At 42.8% G+C, this 23,243-nt stretch overlaps 1 protein-coding gene and 1 pseudogene across 1 annotated transcript in view; both read right to left on the reverse strand.

Annotated features, from left to right (window-relative positions):
* JAK1 (Janus kinase 1) overlaps window positions 1–23,243 on the reverse strand; it is a 459,211-nt gene that overhangs the window by 83,551 nt on the left and 352,417 nt on the right. The window contains exons 18-19 of the mRNA XM_053693677.1: window positions 18,679–18,871; window positions 17,283–17,407 (exon numbers count right to left, since the gene is read on the reverse strand). Coding sequence (XP_053549652.1) covers window positions 17,283–17,407; window positions 18,679–18,871 — 318 coding nt within the window. The remainder of the gene's footprint in view (window positions 1–17,282; window positions 17,408–18,678; window positions 18,872–23,243) is intronic.
* On the reverse strand, window positions 13,141–13,259 carry LOC128641476 (uncharacterized; annotated as a pseudogene).

The raw sequence follows: 23,243 nt of genomic DNA on the forward strand, positions 1-23,243 counted from the left end.
GGACTCATCGTGTCTTAAAAAAGAAAGTATATTAATATAACTGTGTTTATGCAAAACTGGGGAATGGGTAATAAAAGGTTTATTTATCTTTTTAAACAATAAAAAACAATTTATGCTTACTAGATAAATTCCTTTCCTTACGGATAGGGAGAGTTCATTCCTTACTGTTAGGAAACACCTGGCCACCAGGAGGAGGCAAAGACACCCCAGCCAAAGTCTTAAATATCCCTCCCACTTCCTCATTACCCCAGTCATTCTGCCGAGGGATCAAGGAAAAGTAGGAGAAACATTAGGGCATAAATGGTGCCAGAAGAATAAAATAAATAATAGGGGACCTCCCATAGATAAAAGAAAACAAGCGTTGGGCGTTTTATTGTAAGCATAAATTATGTTTTCTTTCCTAAGATAGGTAGAGTCCATGGTTTCATTCCTTACTGTTGGGAAAACTATACCCAAGCTCCAGAGGACACTGAATGAATAACGGGAGGGAACAAAAAGGAAGATGATGACCCTATTCTGAGGGCACCAAAGCCTGCAAAGCTTTTCTCCCAAAAGCTGCCTTACAAAGCTGATCCATAGAGGCCTCGTTCTTAAAGGCCCAAGAGGAAGCCACTGCTCTAGTGGAATGAGCCGTTATCCTCTCAGGAGGACGATGCCCCGCTGTCTCGTAAGCTAAGCGAATGACACTCCTTAACCAAAAAGATAGGGAAGACGAAGTAGCCTTCTGCCCCTTACGCTTCTCTGAATAAACAACAAACAAAGAGGAAGATTGTCTAAACTCCTTAGTAGCCTGAAGATAGAACTTCAAGGCGCAAACCACATCCAATGACACTCTCAGAGAAACCTCTCTTGGCTAAGACTAATCTCCACGCAGTCAGCTTCAGAGAATCTAGATTTTGATAAACAAATGGACCTTGTATCAGCAGGTCTCTGCGACAAGGTAACTTCCACAGAGGAGATGAGGACATCCTCACTAGATCCGCGAACCACATCCTTCGCGGCCACGATACCCGCTCCTGCTTGATGCGGGCCACCACTCTCGGGAAAAAAGCGGTAATGGAGGAAAAAGATATATGAGTTTGAACCTCCAGAGCACTGCTAGTGCATCTATTAGGGGATCCCTCGACCCGTACCTGGGTAGCTTGGTATTGAGCCGGGATACCATGAGATCCATCTCCGGCGTCCCCCACTTGCTGCATATCTCTGCAAACACTTTGAGATGGAGAGACCATTCCCCTGGATGGAAGGATTGCCTGCTGAGAAAATACGCCTCCCAGTTGTCCACACCTGGAATGTGGATCGCTGACAGCGAACAGCTGTGGGCCTCCACCCACTCCAGAATCTGAGATACTTCCTTCATCGCCAAGGAACTTTTTGTTAACCCCTAATGGGGACCTGGGACGAACCTAGAAGTGGCCAAGCCTTCAAGGCCTTGAAGTTTGCCCGTAGTTCCAAAATATTGATCGGGAGGGAGGACTCCTCCTGAGTCCACAACCCCTGTGCCTTCCTGGCATCCCAAACAGCTCCCCATCTGGATAGGCTTGCGTCTGTAGTCACAATCTCCCAGGATGGTCTTAAGAAGCATGTCCCTCGGGACAGATAATCTGGACAGAGCAACTAAGAGAGTAATTCTAACAACAGAGAGTCTAATACAATCTGTTGAGACAGATCTGAATGATCGCCATTTCCCTGCCTCAGCATGCACAGTTGTAAAGGTCTGAGACAGAACCTGGCAAAAGGAATAATGTCCATGCAGGACACCATAAGACCAATCACCTCAATACACTGAGCCACAGAGGGACTCAAGGAGGTCCGGAGGGCAAGACGTGCCAAAGTCTATTAGAGCACCCAGGAATTCCACCCTGGTACTTGGGATAAGAGAATTCTTTTCCAAGTTTATCTTCCATCCATGTGATCGAAGAAGACTGAGAAGGGACTCAGAGAATTCTTCCGCAAGACGAAAGGATGATGCTTGTACCAGAATATCGTCCAAGTATGTTGGGCTACTGCAATACCCTGAGTTCTGGCAACGGCTAGAAGAGCCCCCAGAACCTTCGTAAAGATTCTTGGAGCAGTAGCTAGGCCAAACCGAAGGGCAATGAACTGGAAGTGCTGGTCCAGGAACAAAGTGTTCCCTGTGGATTGGAACATGAAGGTAAGCGTCCTTCGGATCTATATTGGTCATAAACTGGCCTTCCTGAATTAAAGGAAGGATGGACCTTATCGTCATGCCGATTTGTTTTCGGTGGGCTTCTTATTCTGCTTGGATTTATTCCGGGACTGAGCTGGCTTTCAAGTACTCTTGGGTTGCTTGGGCTTGGAGGAGAATTGTTGTCATTGGGATTTGTCACAACGAAAGGAACGAAAATTAGTAGATTGTCGTCCCTTAGACTTGTTCTTATCTTGCGGTAGGAGAGTACCCTTGCCTCCGGTAACTGTAGAAATAATGGAGTTCAGGCCTGGACCAAATAAAATCTTTCCCTTGAAGGGAAGAGAGGAGTCTGGACTTAGAAGTCATATCCGCAGACCAAGACTTCAACCAGAGCGCCCGGTGGGCTAGGACCGCACAGCCAGAGGCCTTTGCATTTAGGCGAATAATATGCATGTTCGCATCACAGATAAAAGAATTAGCAATTTTCAGAGCTTTAAATCTGTCTTGAATATTCTCGAGGGGAGACTCCACCTCAATGAGTTCTGACAAAGAGTTGCACCAGTAGGTAGCCGCTCTGGCAACTGAGGCAACTGCAGCCACCGGTTGAAATAAAATTTGTGTATGTTGAAACATTTTTCTCAGAAAGGTTTCCATTTTCTTATTCATCGGCTCTCTGAACGAAGAACTATGCTCAAGAGGTATAGTAGTACGTTTATCAAGCGTAGATAGCACCATCCACCTTAGGAATGGAGCCCCACAAATCCAGTTGAGACTCCGGGACCGGGAACAACTCTTTAAAAGTAGACGAGGGGGAAAAGGAAGAACCAATTCTTTCCTATTTGTTCTTAATAATGTTCGCCATCTTAAACGGCACAGGAAAAGTCAAAGGAACTTTCCTGTCTTCATAAACTCTGTCTAATTTAGGTATCATAGGTTCTTCAGGCAGCGTGGCCTCTGCAACGTCTAATGTAGACAGAACCTCCTTTAATAAAAAACGCAAGTGCTCAATTTTACATCTAAAGGACAGTTCCTCCGCAGCAGGAGGCTTAGACACTAAGAACTCCGACCCAGAAAGTTCACCCTCTGAAGCTACAGAGGTTAACTTATCATCGGATAACTGGGACATAATAGCTAACTCTGATAAATATTTAGAGGACTTGGGGTCAGGAGAGCTATGTTTAACCTTTCTCTTGCGTTTGTTAGAGAGAGGTAATGCACTGAGGGCCGCATACACCGCCGTTTGTAACTGCGCGGCAAAGTCCACAGGAAGAAGGCCCCCTCTGGATGGTAGGGCTGTCAAAAATAATCGTATTGACGATGCATCGCAATGCGGTATGAAACGATTCTGCATCGATGCGGTGAGGCGCGAGAATCGATTCACGTTACCCACGTGACCCCGCCTCCAGGACACGTAAGAGAAAGTGTGCGGTACAGCGTTTTGACATCACGTCACCCAATAAAGCAACATGGGCGCTCCATGGGCGGTCTCTGGAAGTGCCGAAGTTACGCAGTAGGAGCAGGACTGTTGCCTGAGATTGATGATGGCGATTCCGACTCCGAGTATACATGGCGGTATACAGTTACACGGCGGGCTCATTTTTATTTTGTGGGAGACAGAGGAGGAGACCTATGGTGAGAAACTAATAACTTATAGCTTAGTTAACCCAAACGTCGTACATTTTGCCAATGCCATTGCCTACTTACTGATAGAAAGAGCACAATAAGGGGTACAATTAATTATCAATACTTAACGTTATGTTACTAGTGACTTAGGCTCAGGCTGCTGCATAATTGAATTGCATATATAAAATTTATTATAATAATTAAATACTATATTATCTATCTATCTACATGTTTTTCACATGGATGGTCTGCGGCCCCTCTACAATACAATCAAACTAGATGTTTTTCACATGGATACCTGGTCTGCAAATATTGAAAATAATATACACTTATATTATATATAATAAATTTTATATATGCAACAATTATGCAATGAAAATGCATGTGCTCTCTTAAAAGATGCCAATCCGAACCCAATCCCTGTTTTATTTATAACAAGGCTAAAAGCTGCATTTTTAAACATACTAAAGGCCATAAAACCCAATTTGTGATTCAAGAAAGTGCATGTAATTTTAAACAACTTTCCCTATTATATCATTTGCTTATCCTTTGTTGAAATGCATTGCCTCCTCCTTGTGTCGTGCACTTTGCAATGTGTGCAATGCATTGCTATTTCATCAACAAACGATATCTGAGAAGTATGAAGCAAATTAAATAATAGAAGTTAGTTATGTTGTTTATTTAAAATTGTATTCTCTATCTGAATCATGAAAGAAAATGTTTGGGTTTCATTGCACCTTTAAGTGTGTAATATATTACAGTAAGTGATGTCCCCTGCAATGCAATTTGTTTTCAAATGTCAAGTAGTTGAAGTTACTATTACTAATGTAATGTACTACATTTAAATTTTCTTGTTGATTTTACATTTGCGGCTTGACATTTTGACAACTTAGTGTTTTGTTTTTTTAACACTGACAGAGTTCGACGTTGACAACAACATCATCCGTCACATATGTACATGTCATGCTAAAATGACAGAGGGAGACAAAAAAGATAGAGAGATAAAAAATGCACCTAGCATTTTAAAAGCAAGCATCTGGGCACATTTTGGATTTTATGAACATACTGGAAAGCACCAATTGGACAAGACACACGCGGTTTGTAAAGCCTGTCACACAAAAATTAAATACCTAGGGAATACTACTAACTTGAGAAATCACGTTAGCCGTTTTCACTCTGAGATGCTAACACCTGCCGACAGTGCCGCTGCCAAGGAAATAACAAGACTAGCTGAAGCTCATCAGCCAAGAATTGATGCAATGCTGTCAACTTTGCCGCCCAACTCTGAAAAAGGGAAGAGAATAACCAAAGCTGTGGCAACTTTCATAGCGAAGGACCTAAGGCCTTACTCTGTTGTGGAAAACCTTGGGTTTCGCAACCTGTTGAAGACGCTAGAGCCACGTTATAAGATCCCGTCACGCAATCACTTTACAGAAAACATTATACCTGCACTCTACCACAAAACCAAAGCTCAGGTAATTGCATCAATGAGCCAAGCCAGTCTAGTCGCAATAACGTGTGATTCATGGACTTCAGTCACGACGGAGTCTTATGTTACAGTAACTGCACATTACGTTAGCAAGGACTGGCAGATCTTGTCGCATGTGCTGCAAACGAGAGCAGTTTATGAGTCTCACACGGGTTCTCATCTGGCGGAGCTACTGTCTCATGTCGTGGAAGAATGGCAGCTGTCCGATAAATCTGTAGTGCTTGTGACCGACAATGCGTTGAACACGATTGTTGCTGCTCAAGTTGGAAAATTCCCTCATGTAAAATGCCCATACACTGAATCTCGCATTACCAGCAGGCGCTGAAAGTGGCCTCGCTCTTCAGGCTTTTAGGCAGAGTGCGACGAATATCAACATTTTTTCACCGCAGCACTACAGCAAACCACTGTCTGAAAGAAAAACAGAAATGTCTTGGCCTGAAGAATCATAAGCTGATAACTGATGTGACAACAAGGTGGAACAGCTCATATGACATGGTCGAGAGGTTCTTAGAACAGCAACCTGCAATCTGTGCCACATTGTTGTCTCCAGAAGTCAGAAAAAGTGAGTCAGATCTCTGCACTCTCAACGAAACAGATGCGTCAAATGCAGAGGGTGCTGTGAGTGCATTAAAGCCAATGAAAGATGCAACCACACTGATGACAGAAGAGCGCAATCCAACTGTGTCTCTCATTGCCCCTCTAAATGCACAACTGCTCCAGAACATGACAGACACCATGGGAGACACACCCATGATCCATGAGATCAAGAATGCCATCAAAACAGATCTCCTGAAGAGGTACAGCAGTGAGGCAGAGAAGAAGATACTTTATACAGCCTCTGCCCTGGATCCTCGTTTTAAGGGACTGCCTTTATTCTCACAGAGGAGGAAAGATTGGAGATATACAGAGGAGTGACTGAGGAGGCTGCATCCTTGGAGGTAATTTTAATTGCATCATGTTTCGTGAAAAATGTATAAATTGAAAACAAACATAAAACATATCATCCATAACAAAATAGGCTTAGCTAGCAGTAGTTTGCTTAGTAGCTAGTTTAATGAGTACAAGGTTTATTTATATAAGACAGTTCGAAAACGCCACAGTCAACTTTCCTCCTCCGTCCACTCCCGAGTCCTAATAGATGTGAGCTGTTGCATGCACTTATTTATGCATTACTGTCTGAGCACACATAGCATTAGCTGGCTGCTAGAGGTAATAATGAATGCTATTTTTTCTATTCTTTTGTTCAAACACAGATTGAGTGTACTAGTACAGTTACATCTAGGAGGACAAACGTGGATGAAGTGCCACTGCCTGAGGGAAAAGAAACTCTGGAAGAAGAATCACCCATCGAGGAGGATAACCCTTCTCCTCCCAAAAGAAAGTCCACATCGCTGCTCATGACTTTGCTGGGACAGTCTTTCACTGACACTGAAGGTACAATAGAACCCAAGACCCCCTATGCCAAGGCTGAAGAGGAAATAGAGAAATATTGTAAAGCCCCATCTCTGCCTCTCACTGAAGACCCTTTGAACTGGTGGCATGTACATGAGGTCATATTCCCCTCCTCTCTCATTTGTCAAAGCGATACTTGTGTATCCCAGGTACAAGCGTGTCTGCAGAGCGGGTTTTCTCCACTGCAGGAGATGTGGTAATGGCAAAAAGAAGCACCCTCAAACCAGAGCATGTGGATCAACTAGTGTTCTTACAGAAAACCTACATATTCCATAATTCTGAGTAGTCATTCAGGTTTATAATATTTAATGTTTTTTGGCACATCCAGAAAGTGCTGTGTGAGTGTGTGCCCCACTGCAATGCTCAGTGCAGTATTGTTATTAAGTTATTTTATATTTGTTAATGTTATAGCTTATAGCTTTTTGAAAAATGAAGCTTAAAACCTTGAGTAAATCTTTGTTGGATCACAAAATATACTAGTACTACACGACCGACCACGTCACTCACTGTCACAGACACACAAACAATACAAAAGAAACAACACACAACTGCACACACCTCATGTGTCAGTGTCACCCTTCTTCACCATGATTCACTCTTTTTATGATGTGTGTTTTTTTTGGTATTGTTTGACTGTGTGTGACTGTGTGTGTTGTGTAACTATATATTTGTGATCCCATAAAGATAATCAAAGTTAGTTAACCCCTTAATGACCACAGCACTTTTTCATTTTCTGTCCGTTTGGGACCAAGGCTATTTTTACATTTTTGCGGTGTTTGTGTTTAGCTGTAATTTTCCTCTTACTCATTTACTGTACCCACACATATTATATACCGTTTTTCTCGCCATTAAATGGACTTTCCAAAGATACCATTATTTTCATCATATCTTATAATTTATTATAAAAAAAATTATAAAATATGAGAAAAAAATGGAAAAAACACACTTTCTCTGTTTTATGACAATGTGTGTGTTATATGACAGTGTGTGTGTGTGTTATATGACAGTGTGTTGTATGAGAGAGTGTGTGTGTTATATGACAGTGTGTTGTATGAGAGAGTGTGTGTGATATGAGAGTGTGTGTAATATGAGAGTGTGTGTAATATGAGAGTGTTTGTAATATGAGAGTGTGTGTGATATGAGAGTGTGTGTGATATGAGAGTGTGTGTGATATGAGAGTGTGTGTAATATGAGAGTGTGTGTAATATGAGAGTGTGTGTAATATGAGAGTGTTTGTAATATGAGAGTGTGTGTGATATGAGAGTGTGTGTGATATGAGAGTGTGTGTGATATGAGAGTGTGTGTGATATGAGAGTGTGTGTGTGTTATATGACAATGTGTGTGTTTTATGACAGTGTGTGTGTTATATGACAGTGTGTGTGTTATATGACAATGTGTGTATGCTATATGACAGTGTGTGTGTGATATGAGAGTGCGTGCGATATGACATTGTGTGTATGCTATATGACAATATATATATATATATATATATATATATATATATATATATTTCCACTAGTTCTGCATACCAGATCCTGTGAGGTCACTCAGGGGCTAATAAAATCACCACCGCTCTCTACAGAGAATACGAGCAATGAAAAAGAACAAACAGAGGAAACAGGAATGCAAGCCTGAAATCCAATAAAAACACCAGAACATCTATTAGGACTGTCTGCGGATCACCTGACCATGAACCGTACCTTTGAAACTTGACAGTGTGCGTGTGTGCTGTAAGAGTGTGTGTGCTGTATGAGAGTGTGTGTGTTGTATGAAGGTGCGTGTGTTGTATGAGGGTGCGTGTGTTGTATGAGAGTGCGTGTGATATGAGTGTGTGTGATATGAGAGTGCGTGTGATAGAGTGCGTGTGATAGAGTGCGTGTGATAGAGTGCGTGTGATAGAGTGCGTGTGATAGAGTGCGTGTGTGTTGTATGACAGTGTGCGTGTGTTATATGACAGTGTGCGTGTGTTATATGACAGTGTGCGTGTGTTATATGACAGTGTGTGTGTTATATGACAGTGTGTGTGTTATATGACAGTGTGCGTGTGTTATATGACAGTGTGTGTGTGTGCTGTATGACAGTGTGCAGTGTGTGCTGTATGAGAGTGTGCAGTGTGTGCTGTATGAGAGTGTGCAGTGTGTGCTGTATGAGAGTGTGCAGTGTGTGCTGTATGAGAGTGTGCAGTGTGTGCTGTATGAGAGTGCGTGTACTGTATAAGTGTGTGTGTTGTATGAGAGTGCGTGTGATATGAGTGCGTGTGATATGAGAGTGCGTGTGATATGAGTGCGCGTGTGATATGAGTGCGCGTGTGATATGAGTGTGTGTGATATGAGATTGCGTGTGATATGGTGCGTGTGATATGAGAGTGCGTGTGATATGAGAGTGTGTGTGATATGAGAGTGCGTGTGTTGTATGACAGTGTGCGTGCTGTATGACAGTGTGTGTGCTGTATGAGTGCATGTGCTGTATGAGAGTGCGTGTTATATGACAGTGCGTGTGTTATATGACAGTGCGCGTGTTATATGACAGTGCGCGTGTTATATGACAGTGCACGTGTTATATGACAGTGGGCGTGTTATATGACAGTGGGCGTGTTATATGACAGTGGGCGTGTTATATGACAGTGCGCGTGTTATATGACAGTGGGCGTGTTATATGACAGTGGGCGTGTTATATGACAGTGGGCGTGTTATATGACAGTGCGCGTGTTATATGACAGTGTGCGTGTGTGCTGTATGACAGTGTGCATGTGTGCTGTATGAGTGTGCATGTGTGCTGTATGAGTGTGCATGTGTGCTGTATGACAGTGTGTGCTGTATGAGAGTGCGTGTGTTGTATGAGAGTGCGTGTGTTGTATGAGAGTGCGTGCAATATGAGAGTGCGTGCGATATCAGAGTGCGTGCAATATGACATTGTGTGTGTTATATGACAATGTGTGTATGCTATATGACAATATATATATATATATATATATATATATATATATATATATATATTTCCACTAGTTCTGCATACCAGATCCTGTGAGGTCACTCAGGGGCTAATAAAATCACCACCGCTCTCTACAGAGAATACGAGCAATGAAAAAGAACAAACAGAGGAAACAGGTATGCAAGCCTGAAATCCAATAAAAACACCAGAACATCTATTAGGACTGTCTGCGGATCACCTGACCATGAACCGTACCTTTGAAACTTGACAGTGTGCAGTGTGTGCTGTATGATATGAGAGTGCGTGTGTGATATGAGAGTGAGTGTGTGATATGAGAGTGAGTGTGTGATATGAGAGTGAGTGTGTGATATGAGAGTGCGCGTGAATGAGAGTGCGCGTGAATGAGAGTGCGCGTGAATGAGAGTGCGCGTGAATGAGAGTGCGCGTGAATGAGAGTGCGCGTGAATGAGAGTGCGCGTGAATGAGAGTGCGCGTGATAGAGTGCGCGTGAATGAGAGTGCGCGTGAATGAGAGTGCGCGTGAATGAGAGTGCGCGTGAATGAGAGTGCGCGTGAATGAGAGTGCGCGTGAATGAGAGTGCGCGTGAATGAGAGTGCGCGTGAATGAGAGTGCGCGTGAATGAGAGTGCGCGTGATAGAGTGCGCGTGATAGAGTGCGCGTGATAGAGTGCGCGTGATAGAGTGCGCGTGATAGAGTGCGCGTGAATGAGAGTGCGCGTGAATGAGAGTGCGCGTGATAGAGTGCGCGTGATAGAGTGCGCGTGATAGAGTGCGCGTGATAGAGTGCGCGTGATAGAGTGCGCGTGATAGAGTGCGCGTGATAGAGTGCGCGTGATAGAGTGTGCGTGATAGAGTGCGCGTAAATGAGAGTGCGCGTGAATGAGAGTGCGCGTGATAGAGTGCGCGTGATAGAGTGCGCGTGATAGAGTGCGCGTGATAGAGTGCGCGTGATAGAGTGCGCGTGATAGAGTGCGCGTGAATGAGAGCGCGCGTGATAGAGTGCGCGTGATAGAGTGCGCGTGATAGAGTGCGCGTGATAGAGTGCGCGTGATAGAGTGCGCGTGATAGAGTGCGCGTGATATGACAGTGTGCGTGTGTGCTGTATGACAGTGTGCGCTGTATGACAGTGTGCGTGTGTGCTGTATGAGAGTGCGTGTGCTGTATGACAGTGCGCGTGAATGAGAGTGCGCGTGAATGAGAGTGCGCGTGAATGAGAGTGCGCGTGAATGAGAGTGCGCGTGAATGAGAGTGCGCGTGAATGAGAGTGCGCGTGAATGAGAGTGCGCGTGAATGAGAGTGCGCGTGATAGAGTGCGCGTGATAGAGTGCGCGTGATAGAGTGCGCGTGATAGAGTGCGCGTGATAGAGTGCGCGTGATAGAGTGCGCGTGATAGAGTGCGCGTGAATGAGAGTGCGCGTGATAGAGTGCGCGTGATAGAGTGCGCGTGATAGAGTGCGCGTGATAGAGTGCGCGTGATAGAGTGCGCGTGATAGAGTGCGCGTGAATGAGAGTGCGCGTGATAGAGTGCGCGTGATAGAGTGCGCGTGATAGAGTGCGCGTGATAGAGTGCGCGTGAATGAGAGCGCGCGTGATAGAGTGCGCGTGATAGAGTGCGCGTGATAGAGTGCGCGTGATAGAGTGCGCGTGATAGAGTGCGCGTGATAGAGTGCGCGTGATAGAGTGCGCGTGATAGAGTGCGCGTGATAGAGTGCGCGTGATATGACAGTGTGCGCGTGATATGACAGTGTGCGTGTGTGCTGTATGACAGTGTGCGCTGTATGACAGTGTGCGTGTGTGCTGTATGAGAGTGCGTGTGCTGTATGACAGTGCGTGTGTTGTATGAGAGTGCGTGTGTTGTATGAGTGCGTGTGATATGAGAGTGCGTGTGATATGAGAGTGCGTGTGATATGAGAGTGCGTGTGATATGAGAGTGCGTGTGATATGACAGTGTGCATGTGATATGACAGTGTGCGTGTGTGCTGTATGACAGTGTGCGCTGTATGACAGTGTGCGTGTGTGCTGTATGAGAGTGCGTGTGCTATATGAGAGTGCGTGTTATATGACAGTGAGCGTGTAATATGACAGTGCGCGTGTTATATGACAGTGCGCGTGTTATATGACAGTGTGTGTGTGTGTTATATGACAGTGTGTGCTGTATGACAGTGTGTGTGGAGTATGAGAGTATGAGAGTGTGTGTGCTGTATGAGAGTGCGTGTGCTGTATGAGAGTGCGTGTGTTGTATGAGAGTACGTGTGATATGAGAGTGCGTGTGATATATGACAATGTGTGTATGCTATATGACTATATATATATATATATATATATATATATATATATATATATATATATGAGAGTGTGTGTGCTGTATGACAGTGTGTATGTGTTGTATGAGAGTGCGTGTGTTGTATGAGAGCGCGTGTGATATATGACAATGTGTGTATGCTATATGATTATATCTATATATATATATATATATATATATATATATATATATATATATCCACTAGTTCTGCATACCAGATCCTGTGAGGTCACTCAGGGGCTATTAAAATCACCACCGCTCTCTACAGAGAATACGAGCAATGAAAAAGAACAAACAGAGGAAACGGGTATGCTAGACTGAAATCCAATAAAAACACCAGAACATCTATTAGGACTGTCTGCGGATCACCTGACCATGAACCGTACCTTTGAAACTTGGCATTCTGTTGAAACGCCTACAGAAGCCAACTTCGGAACCTCCCATGTGAGGGTTTAGCTAGAGAACACCTCCGGATGGAGATGCTCACTTCCCGGGATGAAATATCTGTCTGTTCAGAAGTCCGATTACCAATTGTCCACCCGACAGCAATCGTGAGCTTCCGCCCACTGAACAATTCAAGTCACCTCCTACATGGCTAAGGAACCCCTAGTTGATCCCTGGTGGTTGATATAAACCATTGAGGTTATATTGTCCGACTAGAACCAAGTTAGGGACGACTGAGGCCAAGCCATCAGAGCATTGCAAATAGCTCTCAACTCCAAGATGTTAAAGAGGAGAGCAGACATTTAAGAGTCCATAATCCTTAAACAAGAGCCAGACAGCTTACTAGCCCAGAAGGTTGGCATCCGTGGTCACCCAGGAATATCACCAGAAGCATGCGCCCGGAAATAGATACTCCTGAAAAAATACTACGGGAGAAAGTCTCTTGTCGCCTAATCTAAATCTATCCTTTAAGACAGATCCGAAAGTTCTCCATGTCATGGAAAATACCAAAAGGAATGATGTCCATGGAATACCATCAGACCAATTTCCTCCGTACACAGAGTCACTGGGGGAAAAAAACGGTTGCAAGATGGCTAAGCTATCCACCGGCCACTAGAGCTTGCTGTTGGCCGTACAGTAGACTGCAGAGAAGGGAAAATGAATAAATCCTTGATTATCTGACCTTTGTTAGACATCTTCTACTAGATGGAGAATCCAATAAGGTCCAAGCATACCGCACCTGGAGTTCCCAGGTGGTCTCCCATACAGGTATTGACCAAGCCTGACCCTGCCTAACTTCCGAGATCAGATGGAATCTGGTGCATTCAGGGTATTGTGGCGGTAGTTCCAAATAAAGCACCCTTGTGGATGGATCAAGGGAACTCTTCTCCAGATTCATTTTCCTTCCCTGGAAAAGAAGATTGGACAAGATCTCTTAAAATAGAGTTAGCTGGAAGTAAGGATGATACCCGAACCATATATTGTCCAGAAAAACATCCTTGCAATATCCCAAGACCTAGAGGTCTGTCTAGGATGACGAAAAATCAGAAAACTTGAGAAGATACAGATCAAGGGAACAATAAATCTCTCAGGTCTATGTTCGTTATGAACAGGCCCTCGAATCAAAGGAGAAAGGATACTACTTTGAAGGTCAGAATCTGAGATACTTCAGGTAAAAAACCTAGATCCCGTCCCGAAACTGGACTGGAACTAGCACTCCCAGAGATGAAGACCCTGTACCCAGTTCAAGGGAGCCTCTCATCCCACTTGGATTGCAGATACTCTAGAAAGAGAAATCTTCCCCTGGGAGAAAATCCTAGACTCGAAAAGGCATGACTGACCCTGCAGAAAGAGGAAAAATAAACTTTCCTTAGTCTTACTCTCTTGACGAGTGGTAGAAAAACCTTTTTTTCACCCTTAAAGTCAGAGGATAATTCTGCTAGACCAAGTCCAAACAAGGTCTCATCATTAAAAGGAGATGCCAGAAGCGTGGATTTGGAGGAAACAAAGTATTGAATCTGCAACTGCAGAACTATAAAGCCTAGGCTGTACCACTAAACCACAGGTAGGCTTCTCAGCTGACCATAGATTTCCGCCTCAATGCCCAGCGGCTAGTACAGCAAGTCTAATAAGACAAGACATTGCTCTAAACAATTAAACCTCCATCTTTTTACCAATGGATCCATAAAGGAGCAGCTACTCTACATAGGGATCAAAGTTCTCTGAGCCATAGTAGAAATGCTCCCTTCTACCTAGGGCACTGAGCATTTTAATGGAGTCAGCAACAGGACAATCCTTTAAAGGATGGGAGACAGGGAGAAAGGGATCCCTAGCTTCTCCTACACCTGTGAAAATTTTCATAGTGCGTCTATAAACATTTCCTCAAAGGAAGGAACATCATAGAAATGATCAAGTTTACAAAACTTCCAAGGGTTGACAACAACAGGGATATTGATGTCGTCCAAGTAGCTAAAACCTCCTATAACAGTACAAGAGGTGTGTAAGCATACATCTGAAGGATAGGACTTCAGCATCAGATGAAGGAATTATACTGTCCAAATCTAACATTTCACCCTCAGAAACTACCGGCGAATCTTCCTCACCAGACTTAGGATAGAGGATGACCTGCGTAACAGAAAATGGAGCAGAAACCTTACATCTGAACTTTAAATGTCCTCTTGCATTTTCCCTATAGGTAAGGAAAAAAACGGATAAAGTCGCAGATACCGCAGAGGATACCTGAACTGCAAAATCTGTAGGTAAATACACTCCTTCAGGAGATAGAGAGGAACCGCATGTGATGTCATAGAGGCTTGGGACATATAAGGAGAAAGTTGTGGCATTTCCTGAACAGCATCATCCTGGGAGACATAAGGCTCAGATTTATCTCCTCTTGTACCATTATTAGTTTTTGCTAAGCAAGCCCCCGGAAAAACCATAGACCTTTAAATCTGTCTAAAGTTATCCTAAGAGGCAAAAGGCTCCAAAGAATATATTCTGAATATGAGGAACAGAGATTTAATAAAAAACAATGTAATCTTCAAGTCAATAACATATGTTCCTAGGCTGTTCCAACTAGAACGTAAGCCCCTTATTTAAAAAGTTGAGATGAAATAATCTAAAAGATTTAAGGAACATAAATATTAAAAGGAAAATTGAACATTTATCTCCCCATCATAAAACCCATAATTGAGGATTTATGACAAAAGTGTTATGATGTCATTAAAAACCAGAACAAAAACACATTAGGTTATATCCCTATAAGCACCATGGCTATGAAATACATACAGCTTTAACAGTACACGCTCTCAAAGTCAAGCAGAAAGAAACTGCACTCCATTTCTAAAACGGCGCCGCTCTGCTAAGAGAAGAAAGGAGGCGGGGCCACCAAATTGACAGGTAAATGAAGCGTGCGATATCGTACTTCATCTTGCCGATAAAACACATTTACACAATACTGACTCTAAGTATGCATAAAAATTATGACAAGAGGCATTAAACATAGACACAGTACTACCGCTTCATCCTGCCTAAATACATGTTTATATATAATAATGCATGCAGCTGTCTCCATAAAAAATGGCCGCTTCCTAAAAGCAGAGAAATATCATATCAGGCAGCGATATCTGGTACCACTCCGTTATAGGAGTCCCATATGAAGGCGCCGACAGAAAAGTGCGCTCCCTTCACTGAGAGCGATACACGATAGATTAGGATAGCTTAAGTCATAATAATGCATTTCTAACCGTCCTAAAACATCAACTTTTAGTAAGCCAGTGAACCTAAAAACACATCTGAGACCCCAATAGAGGTTAACTCCTTCCTGTCTGAAAGAAATTAACCCCTAAGTCTCTAGCCACATGCCATTACTGCCTGCTCCCTGCCAGAAAAAAACCTTCAAATGAAGAATTTTGAGTCCCATATAAGTTGCAGGAATTTCTTAACCCCATCAGTGCCAGCCTCCTACTCTGAAAACAAAAGGGTCTTACCTGCACATCCAGCTGTCCGGCAGGAGGACAGAACACCCGGTATGAGAGGATGCCACTCCTCACAGAGACCTGTGGAATAAGAAAAGGACAGAGTAAGCCTACTCTGGCTTTCTATATCAGGGCAGCAATTTGTCAGGAAAACGCAGTGAGTTCCACCTCACAAGTTCCTAACTGCTTGAAAGCTACCACAGCCCTACTGAAGAGACTAACGTGGAGTACAGCTAGACCCAATTGTCAGGAAAGATCGGAGCAAACCTGCTCAGGCTTTCAAAATAATAAAAGCTTGATAGAAGAAGTTCTTTAACAGACACCTACACTTCACCTTCTCATTGCACTGAAGGCAAAGAGAATGACTGGGGGTTGTGGGAAGGGAATTGATACTTAACAGCTTTGCTGTGGTGCTCTTTGCCTCCTCCTCAGTAATTGTTGATTCTGTGGACTCACCATGTCTTAAAGGGTCATGAAACCCAAATTTTTTCTTTCATGATTTAGAAAGAGCATGCAATTTTAAACAACTTTCTAATTTACTTCTATTATCTAATTTGCTTCATTCTCTTGATATTCTTAGCTGAAAAGCATATCTAGATAGGCTCAGTAGCTTCTGATTGGTTGCTGCACATAGATGCCTCCTGTGATTGGCTCTTTCTTCAACAAAGGATATCTAAAAAATGAAGCAAATTAGATAATAGAAGTAAATTGGAAAGTTGTTTAAAATTGTATTCTTTATCTGAATCATGAATGAAAAAATTTGGGTTTAGTCTCCCTTTAAGAAAGAAAATAACTTTATTACCAATTTTTTACCAATACTTACTTTTTACCTCTGTGATTACCTTGATTACCTTGTATCTAAGCCTCTGCAGATTGCCCTCCTTATTTCCGTTCTTTTGACAGACTTGCATTTTAGCCAATCAATGCTAACTTCATAAATAACTCCACAGGAGTGAGCACGTTATGTATATGGCACACATGAACTGTAGAAAACTGTCAAAATCCACTGAGATTAGAGGTGGCCTTCAAGGGCTTAGAAATTAGCATATGAGCATACCTAGGTTTAGCTTTCAACAAAGAATACCAAGAGAACAAAGCAAAATTGATGATAAAAGAAAGTTGGAAAGTTGTTTTAATTTTGTTAGATTCAAATAGTCAAGGAGCCAAAGCAACTTACATGATACCCACAAAATCAAGCTAAGACTAGGACTGTTGACAATACGTCTAAATACTTATGGGTGCCCCACACTTGGTTACCCCCTAAATATATTGTGTGACCTGGGGTTCCTGGTCCAATCATTAATGTGTAGCTTGTTTTCAGTAAATCTACCCATGATTCTCTGCTTAGATGACGTGTTTCTGCAGGCAGTTTGCTGGTTCATCAGTCACTTACCCGTGAAATCTGTACTGCATATTTAAGCTGCTGCTTAAGATTTATTTTATTCACATTTCGTGGCAGGTACTCCTTCAGGCTTCCAGAAGGAAGATACTCCATTATTAGTTTAATTGCATTGCCTCCTACGTGTAAAAATGACACTAGTATTAAAAATCAGATAACTATACAAATCCTATAACATCTAAATTAAATGGAAAATATACAAGTTTGTGTCTATTTATGAAGAAAAACAATTCCAACCTTTAAAGACAGAATTTTTACAACCATATATTTGGAAAAAAATTATAATATTGAGAACTAACTGAATATAATAAAATACTGCAAGTCACAGTTATAAAGCCATACCTAAGTACACACCTACAGTCTGAGATATTAAAACTACATTTGGTAAAAGGGGCATAAATGAGCAATAATTACATGATTTACTGTGAGTACTTTATTATTGCACTATTCTTTGCAAAGGGGGTTAAACACATAGTTGAAGCCAGCTCCATAGCAGCAATGCACTGCCGATCACAACCGGTGATTGGTGGATACCCACATATGCCGTGGCCACATACAGTTCTGGACCAATAATGCATAACTGCTCAGGAGTGAACTTAAACTATGTGTTTAACCATCTGCAAATAAATTGCAATAATTAAAATGTCTAACGCATTAGAACATTTTGTTTTTACTCTTTTTTGTTGCTTTAAACAACAGTTTCCTCAATATTTACACTAGTTAATGAAAGCTTGTTTAAGTGAAGACATTTTACAGCCCTTTAATTATAATGAATACATGTTAAAGAGGTCAAGGTAGTATATTAGAGAACGAATATATAGGACATATTTTAGTTTAGAAATAAATGCAAATATAAGCTAAATAGCAATCACTGCTGCCATGTATACTTTTGGTTTGTTTGCTAATTAAATAATAACTATGGAAGCACCAAATAAAAGAAATAGCTTACTGGCAGTCAAGGGGACAATTTGTCTTCATGATTCAGTAAGAGCAGCGATTTTAAACAACTTTCTAATTTACTTCTATTACCAAATTTTCTTTGTTCTCTTGGTATCTTGCAAGCTCAGGAGCGTGCACAAGTCCGCAGCAGTTTTGCTAGATTGTGATCCATTTGCAAGAGCACTAGATGCCAGCACTATTTTCTGCCATGCAGTGCTCTAGGTGCTACCTAGGTATCTTTTGAACACAGAATACCATGAGAACAAAGCAAATTTGTGGAAACATTTTTAAACTTGTATGTTCTGTCAATCACAAAAGAACATTTTTCGGTATCGTATCCCTTTAATGTTTCATGTGTGTTATGATGAATTTAAACTAACAACGTTCTCTCTTTAAAATCCCATTATAGAGAACACAGATAAACACAAATCAAGTAGTAGTAATCACGCACCATCTTCTGCACAAATTCCCTTGTACTTTACAATGTTGTCATGGTAGAGATTTCTCAGAATTTCAATTTCTTTTTTCAGATCCGCAATGTGATTGCCCCCAGTTCCTGGTTTCAGTGATTTTACTGCTACAAGCTCACCAGTGTTGTCACCTTCTGGATCGTACCTGCATAACTCAACTTTCCCAAAATGCCCCTTTAAAAAAAAGAAAAGAAAAAAGGTTACTGGTTTAATTTATCTAAAAAAAGAGAAAATTTATGCTTACCTGATAAGTTTCTTTTTAGACACGATGAGTCCACGGATCATCATCCTTACTTGTGGGATTACACCTCCTGGTCAGCAGGAGGAGGCAAAGAGCACCACAGCAGAGCTGTTATATATAGCTCCTCCCTTCCCTCCCACTCCAGTCATTCGACCGAAGTTAGGAAAAGAAAGAAAAAGCCAAAGTGCAGAGGTGTCTGAAGTCTACAAAAATTAACAACCTGTCTCAAGAGAACAGGGCGGGCCGTGGACTCATCGTGTCTAAAAAGAAACAAATTTATCAGGTAAGCATACATTTTCTTTTCTTTTTAAAAGACAAGAGTCCACAGTTCATCATCCTTACTTGTGGGATACAATACAAAAGCCAGAGTACACGGATGATAAGGGAGGGACAAGACAGGGAACCTAAACGGAAGGCACCAATGCTTGAAGAACCTTTCTCCCAAAAGCAGCCTCAGCCGAGGCAAAAGTATCAAATTTGTAAAATTTAGAAAAAGTGTGAAGAGAGGACCAAGTTGCAGCCTTGCAAATCTGTTCTACAGAAGCTTCATTTTTGAATGCCCATGAGGAAGCAACAGCCCTAGTGGAATGAGCCATAACTCTTTCAGGAGGCTGCTGTCCAGCAGTCTTGTATGCAAAGCGGATGATACTCTTCAACCAAAAAGAAAGAGAGGTAGCTGTAGCTTTCTGACCCTTACGTTTTCCAGAGAAAATTAGAAAAAGAGAAGAAGACTGACGAAAGTCCTTAGTTGCTTGCAAGTAAAACTTTAAAGCACGGACCACGTCCAAATTGTGCAGAAGACATTCTTTCTGAGAAGAAGGATTAGGACACAAGGAAGGAACAACAATCTCCTGATTAATATTCCTGTCTGAAACAACCTTAGGAAGGAACCCTAGTTTAGTACGTATGACTACCTTATCCAAATAGAAAAAAAAGGTAAGGCGAACTGTATTGTAATGCTGAAAGCTCAGACACTCTTCGAGCTGAAGAAATGGCAACAAGAAATAAAACTTTCCAAGATAACAACTTAATATCCAAGGAATGCATAGGCTTAAACGGAGCTCCTTGAAGAACTTTCAGAACTAAATTCAGACTCCATGGAGAAGTAACCGGCTTGAACACAGGCCTGATCCTAACCAAGGCCTGACAAAAGGATTGAACATCTGGGACATCTGCCAGACATTTGTGTAACAAAATAGATAAGGCAGAGATCTGACCCTTTAGGGAAACTTGCCAATAAATTCTTCTCCAAACCATCTTGGAGAAAAGACAAAATTCTGGGAATCCTAACTCTACTCCATGAGTAGCCCCTGGATTCACACCAATGGAGATATTTACGCCATATCTGATGGTATATCCTTCTAGTTACAGGTTTACGCGCCTGAATTAAGGTCTCTTTGACCGAATAAGAAAAACCCTGCTTGGATAAGATTAGGCGTTCAATCTCCAAGCAGTCAGCTTCAGAGAAACTAAATTTGGGTTAAGGAAGGGTTCTTGAATGAGAAGGTCCTTCCTCAACGGAAGTCTCCAAGGTGGCAGGGATGACATGTCCACCAGATCTGCATACCAAACCCTGCGAGGCCAAGCAGGAGCAATGAGGATCACCGGTGCCCTCTCCTGCTTGATTCGAGCAATCACCCGAGGAAGAAGCGCAAACGGAGGAAATAGGTATGCAAGATTGAAGGACCAAGGAACTGCCAGAGCATCTATCAGTTCCGCCTGAGGGTCCCTGGACCTCGACCCGTATCTTGGGAGCTTGGCATTCTGACGAGATGCCATGAGATCCAACTCCGGCCGACCCCATTTGAGAATCAGGGTGGATAACACCTCCGGATGGAGTTCCCACTCTCCCGGATGAAAAGTCTGCCTGCTCAGAAAATCCCCCTCCCAGTTGTCCACCCCTGGGATGTGGATCGCTGACAGATGGCAAGAGTGGGCCTCCGCCCACCAAATTATTTTGGCTACCTCGGTCATCGCTAAGGAACTCCTCGTTCCTCCTTAATGATCGATGTAAGCCACTGTCGTTATGTTGTCAGACTGGAATCTGATGAACTGGGCCGCAGACAACTGAGGCCAGGCCAGAAGAGCATTGAAGATCGCTCTCAGTTCCAGGATGTTGATAGGAAGAACAGAGTCTGCCTGAGTCCACACTCCCTGAGCCTTTAGGGAACCCCAGACAGCTTCTTACCCTAAAAGGTTGGCGTCTGTTGTCACAATCACCCAGGAAGGTCTGCGAAAGCAGGTTCCCTGGGATAGATGATCCAGAGACAACCACCATCGAAGAGAGTCCCTCGTCTCCTGTTCCAGGGTTATTCAAGGAGACAAGTCTGCATAATCTCCATACCACTGCCTGAGCATGTTTAACTGCAGAGGCCTGAGGTGAAACCGAGCCAACGGGATGATGTCCATTGCCGCCACCATCAGTCCGATTACTTCCATGCACTGAGCCATTGACGGCCAAGGATTGGACTGAAGTGCTCGGCAAGCATCTAAAATCTTTGATTTCCTGACCTCTGTCAGAAAAATCCTCAGATATATAGAATCTATTAGAGTTCCCAAGAAAGTTACCCTTGTCTTCGGGATTAAGGAACTCTTGTCCAGATTTACCTTCCACCCGTGAGATCTCAGGAAGGATAGCACAACATTGGTATGATATATTGCTTGTTGACAAGATGGCGCCTGGATTAGAATATCGTCCAGATAGGGTGCACCGCAATGCCCCGCGGTCTTAGAACCGCCAGTAGAGACCCCAGAACCTTTGTGAAAATTCTGGGTGCCGTAGTCAACCCGAAAAGGAAGAGCCACAAACTGAAAGTGTTTGTCCAGAAAGGCAAACCTCAGGAACTTGTGATGATATCTGTGGATAGGAACATGTAGATATGCATCCTTTAAATCCACTGTCTTCATAAATTGACCCTCCTGGATCAATGGAAGAATGGTACGAATGGTTTCCATCTTGAATCATGGAACTCTGAGAAACTTGTTTAAACTCTTGAGGTCTAATATAGGTCTGAAGGTTCCCTCTTTTTTGGGAACCACAAACAGATTTGAATAAAAACCCTGCCCCTGTTCCTGTACTGGAACAGGGACAATTACTCTCAGGGAGGAGAGTACACAATGTAAGAATGCCTCTTTTTTTATCTGGTTTGCCGATAATCTTGAAAGAAGAAATCTTCCTCTGGGAGGAAAATTCTTGAATTCCAGTTTGTATCCCTGAGACACTATTTCTACCGCCCAGGGATCCTGAACGTCCAAAGCCCAAGCCTGAACGAAGAATGATAGCCTTCCTCCTACCAAATCCGGTCCCGGATTGGGGGCATGCCCTTCATGCTGTTTTGGATTCAACATCAGGCTTCTTGGATCGTTTACCCTTGTTCCAAGACTGGTTGGGTCTTCAAGTAGACTTAGATTGCGAATAGTTCCCTTCCTGTTTAGAGGAGGAAGGGAAAGAATTTCCTTTGAAATTTCGAAAGGAACGAAAATTACTTTGTTGTCCTTTTTGTTTACTTCTCTTATCCTAAGGAAGAAGATGACCCTTGCCTCCTGTGATATCAGAGATAATCTCCTTCAGGGCCGGTCCAAACAAGGTCTTCCCCTTGTAAGGAATTGCCAGAAGCTTAGACTTGAATGATACGTCCGCAGACCAGGGTTTTAACCATAAGGCTCTGCGAGTTAGGATAGAAAACCCCGAACTTATTAGCCAACTTTAAAGCTTTAATCCTATCCTGGATCTCCTCTAAAGTGGTCTCAGTTCTGAGAGACTCAGACAGAGCATCAAACAAATAAGCTGCTGCACTAGTGACCGTAGCAATGCACGCAGCCGGCTGCAATAGCAGACCCTAGTGAACATAAATCTTTTTAATTAGACCCTTCAACTTCTTGTCCATGGGATCTTTAAAAGCACAACTATCCTCAATGGGAATAGTAGTTCGCTTGGCTAGGGTGGAAATAGCTCCCTCCACTTTAGGAACCATCTGCCAAGTTTCCCTGATAGCGCCCGCTATAGGAAACATCTTCTTGAAAATAGGAGATGGGGAAAAGGGAATACCTGGTTTCTCCCATTCCTTGGAAATAATCTCCGAAGTTCGTTTTGGTACTGGAAAAACATCTGAGTAAGAAGGAACTTCAAAATATCTATCCAATTTACTCGACTTCGCAGGAGCGACTACTACCGTAGAATCACAGTCGTCTAAAGTTATCAAAACCTCCCTGAGTAACAGGCGGAGGTGTTCTAGTTTAAACCTGAAAGATACAACCTCCGAATAAGTCAAAGGTAATGAACTTTCTGCATCTGAAATTTTGCCT

The sequence above is a fragment of the Bombina bombina genome, chromosome 10, assembly GCF_027579735.1.
Source record: "Bombina bombina isolate aBomBom1 chromosome 10, aBomBom1.pri, whole genome shotgun sequence".
Lineage (NCBI taxonomy): Eukaryota > Metazoa > Chordata > Amphibia > Anura > Bombinatoridae > Bombina > Bombina bombina.